Below are 8,171 nucleotides of genomic sequence, written 5' to 3' on the forward strand. Positions count from 1 at the left end.
TCAGACGGATAAGAACTCAAACACTCATAAAATAGAAATACCTCATTAAACAGAAACGCGAAGGAGTGTTGAGGGCGGCGACTGAACCCCACTTGGGGTAATGAAAAGTCCCAGCATCAGTCGAAGGCTGCACAGCACAGCGGTGCACACTTAAGATGCTTTAAATGATCCAGGCATGGGGCTTTGCACCTGTAATCCCAGTATTTGGAAAGTCGAGGCAGAAGGATTGCCATAAGTTTTAGGCTAGCCTGGGCTACATGGTGACACTGTTTCAAAAAAGGATAAATGAATAGAATCAATTAAATAGGGGCTGGAGCTATGGCCATTGGTTGAGAGTGCTACCGCTCTTGCAGAGGACCGAGTTCCCGGCATCCACACTCACAACCACCTGTAACTCCAGAGGATCTGAGGACCTCTTCTGACATCTAAGCACACAAGGCGTGCACATGTATGTAAGATAAAAAATATTTTTTAAGTTAATTAAATACAAAATAAGATGGGTTAAGTAGTAAATTTTTCTTTTTTCTAAATAAAGAATTTACTGGTATGTTTCCTACAATAGAAACGTATCTGCTAAACTCTCACAATGTATAAATGGATGTGGATGACCCCAGAGTGACTGGGGTTCAGGGTCATAAAGTCTATGGGAAGCACAGTCTGGTGGCTCTTAGGTTTGGAGCCCTGGGACACAGCTAACTTTCCACCGGGTTCCTGAGCAGGACGGGAGAGGACTTGGGCAGGCTCAAGAGCCCCAGTCATACTCAGCAGAGCCACATTTTTACTAAGTCCAGTGCTATCTTGGTTCTGTGCCTACCTCTTTCCTAGTCCACCCTTTAGGTTAGGGATTCTTGTCCTTGGCTTAAAGATGTGAGACTAGAGGTTGTCTTTTGCCTTGAGAATAGGCCTGAGCCTGGCATTGCTGCGTGTATTCCCGCATCTCTGACTGTCTCCACTAGATGGCAGCAAAATCCCACAGTATCATGGCCCAAACTCGCTCTAGGCCAAAGTCTCATGCTCTGTGAAATCTCCAATTCCCTGGACAAGTTCAAATTCAGATTCCCTCTCCTACATGGGGCCTCCCAGAGTTCACTGGTCTGCACACGGGCCCTCCCAGCCTGGCTTGCAGGAGCTAGCCCTTCCTTGAAGTATTCATCACTAACCTGTGGCCCTGGGAGAAGTCCTTCAGACTAGTTCTCTGGGGCTGACCAGGATCTGCAGTCCCCGGAATCATAACCGACTGGCCAGTGGAGACCAGGTGGCTGCCGGGTTCTAACTCTTCAAAACCAAGCTGGAAGAAGGTATTAGTGAAACCTGGTGTCCATGGAGGAACTGAGTCCACACCTCCCTTCTGTGGGCTTGTTTGCGCATCTGTTCAATGAAATAAATGTCTCCTCTTTGTTTGGATCCACCATGGGTAAATAATACCGTCTCCCTCCTTGATCCACCCAGATCCCTAGACCAGCTCCCTGTAACCCCAGCCCTTTCTCTTCTTCCCAGGAAACTGCCTTGGCCAAACAAAGATGGACTCAGTGATAGTAAAACCTGAAGGTGAGGCTTCCTGGCCTGGCTCTGACTCAGCCCACGTCACCAGCCCTCTGTACCTTTCCCTGGTTTCTGTCCCTGGGCTCCTGTGCTGTTCTCCCCTAAGGGAGATTTCCATGGAATGACCCCCCCGCCCCCCGCATTATAAGTACATGAAGCGTCTCAAGGATGGCCCAACTGGGCCACTGTGACAGCTACCAAGGCTAAGCTACTTGGCATCTCAATGTCACTTATGGGTCCCGTGGCAATGCCAGTCTCAGAGTTCCCTGGAGGACTAACGCTGTGCTGGGCACCCTGGCCAGCCAGTGGGAGCTGGCAAGAGGAGTTATTGGAAGGGGGAGCCGATGGTACAACAGAATTCAGACAACACCCAGGAGAGGAAGGAGAGGGTTGTAAGTGTCCTTCATGCATGGTTTCCAAAGTCAGCTTTTGGCTCATCCTTGAGGGAGTCATCACTGCAGGACTTGAGCCTGTGACTCTGCACATCTCATGCGCTTGGGACAAACATGGGATCCCTTGGCTTTGGACCCTTGCTTTGCCTGGTTTGTGAACTCACCAAGTGTAACTTCTTCTCTCTTCCAGTTCTGAAGCCTTCCTATGCCCTGGCTGAGGTTCTCTAGGGCACATCGTATTGACAGGATATGGATTGGAATATGGGCTCAATTATTCAGAGACTGTGGGCAGGAGCTCTGTGACCCCAGTGTCCTGGACACACCCCCACTTTCCTCCCATGGTGGAACCAACGTCCCACAAAATATACATATGGCTGAGTGGCATCAGGGTATAAAGGGACGAGCCAAGGGGCTCAGACCACACGGCACAGGTAAGGAAGGAGCAGCAGCCCAGCCTGGTGCAGGAGGAGAGGCCAGAGGGGAAGGGAGGATGAGTTGAGCCAGCAAGAGACTGAACCATGAGGGACGGATGGAGAGGTTTGGAACATGGGGCTTCTCCAGGAGAAGCTTTAGACTTTGGGGAGCCCAGTGTAAGGTGACATCATGGGACCCCTTGCTAAGAGTTTAGTTAGAATACTAGCACACTGACATTGGGGGCTCTCAGTGTGGGCCCGTGGGAGAAGCCGTCCCTGGCTTTTCTGAAGCCTTTTGCGACTGTGGAAAAAGAGGGTTCCCAAATGTTCTCTTGTCTCAGTACAGGGCCTGGAGACCTCTTATACCCCTAGTCTTTTCCTCAGAGCATCTCCCTGTGGCACCTGCATCCTCAGGAGCACTGCTGCTGTTGCTGACCTTGGCTGTCCTTGCTGGCTCCATCTGCAGACCTCAAGGTGAATTCTCACACTTGGTGTGCAATCCTGACTTCCCATGTCCTAATCTAGGCAAAAGGACGTCTGGAGGTGAGGGATTGACTGAGTTCTCTTAATGCCTTGGCTTCTGTCTCCCTTTCTTCAGAGATGCAGGGCAATCAGGGGAGAAGAGCAGGGTGGAAATTCAGGACACCCATGTCTTTCTGGGTTACGAGGACATCATGGCGGGGTGGGGGCAGCGAGCAGAGTTATAGCTTCCGGGCTTCTGTAGCATGGCCTGGCTGTGCCCACCTCTTGTGGCTCGTCTACTTACAAGATTCTCTCAGACCCCCAGCTTTACCCAGGGTTCTCTTGGTCTTCAGTTCTGCAGTCTGGCTGAGCTAGTCCACTGTCTTCAGGGAGGCAGGCAGGGAAGGACTTCTGGTTCAGGAGGGATCACAGAAGCTGGAAGGTTCCTCTTCCAGATAGTTCTGGTGTCTTTAGGGCCTTTTGGTAGTGACAGAAATTACTCATACGAGCGGAGAGCAATGCAGACCCCATGTGTGCAGACCTTTACTGTACTCCAGAAAGGGGATCCAGTCCCCTGGGACAGGCCAGGCTTTGGCTGTCATCACCAGTGTCTGCTTCTAGGGCTTGGCCTTCCCCTACAGCATCCTAAGGGTCTTGGGTTTCTGCTGTCAAGTTCGGCAAATACGAGCACAGTCCCCCAGGTTAATCAAACTGCAGATAAACAATGAACTCACTTTAAAGGTGTCTGGGCCTGTACAAATTTAGCAAAACCTCATCCTTTAAAAAGTGAATGTTGGGGTCACCGAGGAGACAGTTCAGTGAGAAAACTGCTTGCTGTGTAAATGTGAGACCCTAAGATTGGATGCCCAGCACCCACATGTGGCTTTGCTTCTTCTTCGGGGCTGTGTTTACCTTAGTCCATGAGGGTGGAGGGAGTAGAAGCAGGGAACAGGGTTTAGATGGCTGTGGGTATGACAGAGACAGCCCTGTGGGAGACAGACTTCCGGGAACCAGCCCAGCTTTATTCCACAGTACAGATTGGGGAGTCCGGGGACAAACCCTAGTCTGTATTGTGTGACACGCTCCTATCTCAAGACCTCCTAAGTGGCAGCAGGGTCCTGTAGCAGATCTCCTAACACAAGTCTTCTAGCAGGGATCTGTGCCAGGGGTCAAGCTGAAGATACATCAGGCGTCTACCCAGAGACGGCTTTCAGGTAAGGTCAGCCTTCTAGGCCCAGGATGTTCTCCAGGTAAGGGCATGCAGAGAGCAGGAGATTTCACTGGGAAGGGAGGGAGGGAGGGAGGGAGGGAGGGAGGGAGGGAGGGAGGGAGGGAGGGAGGAAGTCTCTATGTCGCTGAGCTTTTGGGGGAAAAATTTCCTGGCCATGATAGACTGCAACCTCTGTGGTCTATGTGCCACATATCTATGTGTCTTTTATGTGCAACACCCACATAAAAGATGGGTACAGCAGGAACCCCAGCGCCATGGGGACAGAGACAGATATATCCTATGGGTTTACTGGTCAGATTCTAGCCAAAATAGAAAGCTCCAGGTTCAGTGATCCTGCCTCAAAAAAGAAGGCAGGGGTCGGGGGAGCTGGTGAGAAGGGCCTTCCTCCACAAACCTGGGACCTGAGCTGGGACACCCAGCACTTGGGTTAACAAATTCCTGAGTGGCTATGGGTGCCTCAGTAGGCAGGCAGATCCTGAGAGCACTATGACCAGTCAGCCCAGGCACAAAGTTGGATGCTCAGAGACACATCGCCAGGCAATAAAGAGGATATAGATAAAGGAAGACACTCGGTGTCCTGCTATAATCTCTGCATAGTCACATGCATGTGCTTGAACACATGCTCACACAGTGCGTGCATACACACACTTCAGTAATGGCAACGAAGGAATATTTTAATTTTGTGCTATGTTTACAGTCTTCAGTTTTGTGAGACACGGTTCACTATGTAACCCAGGCTAGCCTTAAACTTGGAATTGTTTCATTTCATTCTCACAAGTGCTGGCAGTTACAGGCAGGCAACATAGCTACACTTTAAAAATGCAAGATTTGGAGCCTGGCTTGTGGTCCAGTCCTCTTGTGTGGTCCAGTCCTCTTGTGTGGTCCAGTCCTCTTATGTGGTCCAGTCCTCTTATGTCCCAGGAGGCTGGGACAAGAGGATCACAAATTAATACCAGCTTGGCTACAGAGTCACTTCAAGATGAACCTGGAAAGTAAAAAGAGGATTGGGGCCTGCAGGGGGCTGAGGCAGGAGGATTTCCACCATGAAGAAGTTCAAGCCTAATTTGGGTTTCAGAGTGAGATCCTGTTTAAAAAACAGATAGACAGATAGGTAGGTTAATAGGTACATAGATAGATAGATAGATAGATAGATAGATAGATAGATAGACAGACAGACAGGTAGATAGATAGCATGTGTCGGGTTCTATACAACTCTCAGAATTTCAGAATAAGTAGGTGATTGTCTGGAAAGGCTCAGTGGGTAAGGGACTTGCTGCCCAAGCTTGGCAACCTGAGTTGATACCTGAGCCTACATGATGGAAAGAAGAACTGACTTCAGGAAGTTGTCCTCTGACCTCCGCAAGCATGCCATGGCACAAAGAACCCCCGTACAATTAACAATGTGCAAAAAATAAGTAAATAGGTAAATGCTTGGGCTATATTCACACAGAATTATGCATTGTTTATCTAAAATTCAACTGAATTGGATATCCTTCCTACATTTCATGAGGAGGCCAATTTAGGTTACATCTGAGCTAGCAAGAACAACAAAACTTGGGGGTAGGAAACGTCTAGAAGGCGTGGAGAGGGGACCTCTCTCTTTGCTTGGTAGAACAGCTGCCAGAGCCCTCCAGCTCCCACCAAACAACAAGCAGATTCTGTCTTCTTGGTCCCAGAAAATGTCCTGCCCACTTAGGTCAAGGACCATCTCTAGTCCACTGACCTGAGCAAGGGAGTCTCAGTATAGTTGTGGCCTCATTTGGGGTGAAAGGGGAAGAGCCTCCAAAGGAGAAATTATGAGCTGGACAGACCCTGCCAAAGATTCAGGCTCAGGATGGGGCAGAGTTGGTCACCCTGACACAGCTGCCCAACCTGAGACCAGACTTTCTGGGAACCTAGGGGACGAGGCTTGTGTTCCAGAGAAGTGGAGGCAGAAAAAAAATCTGTGGGTACCGAGGTGAGGCTGACATAGCAGGGCTAAACCACTTGGTACCTCATTGTCTTAGCTGTAAAATGGGACTGTAGTGATGCCGGCTGCGGAGCTGCCTGGAGATCCGAGGCTGTGTTGAGAACACTGGCTGTTCAGCTGGTGGGAGATGCTATGCTTCAGTTTGGAAGGAGCATGCGTGAAGCAGGTATTTTAAGTGAAGACTCTGATAAGGTCTCAGGTAACAACTCATGAAAGAAAGAGAGCTGGAGCCTATGCTGCATAGTCTCCAGGTCCAGACCTGGACTCGCCCTTCTCTGGGAAGTCATGGGCAGGACGAATCTGCTCCCCCGCCCCCCATGTGTGCTCAGGACTCTGCACATCTCGTTTGCTTGAGAAAAATGTATTTTGTGGCTTCGGGCACCTGGTTGGCCTGGATTTATAAAAATTACCAAGTGTGACCTCATAACCCCTCTTTCAGCTGTGCCCTGGTGAGATCCAACAGGCCATCCCCTGCATTTACAGAGAACAGCACGGACCATGGGGTTCATTTGCTCAAATGCAGTGAAGGGGAACACAAACAGTGTCCCGGGATGTCTTGGATAGATCCCCACATTCTTCAGGAAACCGTGCCAAGGGCAGGACTATGGAGGTCTCACAGCCACTATGACTGAGTGGCATCAGGGTATAAAGGGACCCAGTCACTGGTTGCTGTCCCCCAGAACCATCTGCCACTCAGGTCAAAGTCCATCTCTGGTCTACTGGCCTGAGCAGAGCGGTCTCAGTGGTGGTTGCTGACTCATTTGAGGCCGACAAGGGAGGAGGTCCAGAGGGAAAATTGAGTTGGGCAGACACCAAAAGATTCAGGCTCAGGATGGGCTGCAGTGGCAGAGCTGGCCACACAGATGCCCGACATGGGCCAGACTCTCTGATTACTCATGGGGAGAGATTTGTCCTCAAGAGGCAGAGAGGTGGGAAGGTACTACAGGTTACAGGACAGGCTGACAAGTCAGAATACCAAGTGATACGTCATCTGGAGAATGACGTATAGGCTGGGAACCAGGACAGCACACCGCTTCAGGAAAGAGCTGGTGCTCCTACACCCACAGCGCTTTGACTGGGTCTCTCTCCCCAGCATCCAGCTGCTGTTTGGTGAACAGTGGAGTCCCATCTACGGAGCTCAGACATCAAATGAGCAGAAGTTCCTGCTGAGGAAGGGTGAGCGTGTGACTGCTGCGGGCACTAATGACGGCATCCGTGTGTGTTCCCTGCATCTGGTGACCAGTAAAGGGTGCAAAGCCACTTTGGGTACTGAGAGAGACTATTTTCCCCTCAGAGTCTCTCGTGGCTCAGGCAAGCACGCCCCGACGATCGAGGGCAAGTACTTGTCTGGAACTTGCATCACTGCGCTGAACTTCAAGTGGGGGCACAGCCCTGAAGATTCCATCTCGGGGAAGCCAGAAGGCCCGATAGTCAGTTTGTGTGGTGCCAAAGAGACCGGTGGGGACAGTGATGAAGGTGAAAGCAATGACAGAGAAAACGCTCATGACAGCAGCGACAAGGACAGCGATAACAATGGTGGAGGCAGTAAGAAGGCCAATAGCGAGGACAGCAAGGGAGCCTGCAGAGATGGCAGTGTGGACAAAGGGAACTAAGGTCCAGACAGGGAGGACTCTCGTCCTAGGCTGCTCAGAGCTCAGTCCTGCATCCTCAGCCAAGCTCACCCACCTGGAGGGACCAGTACACCAGGTGACCCTGGGCAGGAGGAAGCAAAGCCCACGTGGCCCTGTATCTCTGTGTCCAATAAACTTTGTGCATCTCTGTGAGCCTGAGTGGTCCTTGTCACCAAATGGGATGGGTTTGAGGTCCCCCAAAGCCTCCTTTTCCTCCCCCACGTTCTGAACCTACACCTGTGCACTGAGTTAAGGTTTGCACAGAAGCCCCTTTGTCAACTCAGCAGGACTGAGGTCCCCAGGTGAGGGCAGCATCCAGCCACTGCACTGGGCCTGCAAGGAGAGCGCAGTGTGTGCTGACCAGATGGCAGGGGTGGTTTTGCAGTGCTCCCATTGAACTCCCATGCCCCTGCTCCTCCCAGATCCCCCCATTCTCCTCAACAGCCCTATCCCCTCGCTTCTTCTGTCCTGCACACTGTCCTTCCTTTAAAGCTTGGCTGCCTGGAAGGCCTTTCCCTTGCTGTCAGGGAT

General features: G+C 51.1%; 1 protein-coding gene across 1 annotated transcript; it reads left to right on the top strand.

Moving 5' to 3' along the window:
• Positions 1–1,886: 1,886 nt before the first annotated feature.
• On the top strand, positions 1,887–7,793 carry LOC125401537 (prostatic spermine-binding protein-like). The gene is made up of 4 exons (XM_087909597.1): positions 1,887–1,934; positions 2,689–2,821; positions 3,963–4,023; positions 7,103–7,793. Exons 1-4 carry the CDS (start codon positions 1,887–1,889, stop codon positions 7,620–7,622), a joined length of 762 nt encoding a protein of 253 aa, XP_087765723.1. The 3' UTR covers positions 7,623–7,793.
• Positions 7,794–8,171: the final 378 nt, after the last annotated feature.

The sequence above is a fragment of the Myodes glareolus genome, chromosome 9 (assembly GCF_982192425.1).
Source record: "Myodes glareolus chromosome 9, mMyoGla1.1, whole genome shotgun sequence".
Taxonomy (NCBI): domain Eukaryota; kingdom Metazoa; phylum Chordata; class Mammalia; order Rodentia; family Cricetidae; genus Myodes; species Myodes glareolus.

What these genes read in the sequence shown, in the direction of transcription:
- LOC125401537 (XM_087909597.1), top strand. Translation starts at nt 1,887, where the DNA reads ATGGTACAACAGAATTCAGACAACACCCAGGAGAGGAAGGAGAGGGTT. An exon ending in AGGAGAGGAAGGAGAGGGTT is followed by an intron (nt 1,935 to 2,688) that starts GTAAGTGTCCTT and finishes CTCTTGTCTCAG; the next exon opens with TACAGGGCCTGGAGACCTCT. An exon ending in CTCCATCTGCAGACCTCAAG is followed by an intron (nt 2,822 to 3,962) that starts GTGAATTCTCAC and finishes GTCTTCTAGCAG; the next exon opens with GGATCTGTGCCAGGGGTCAA.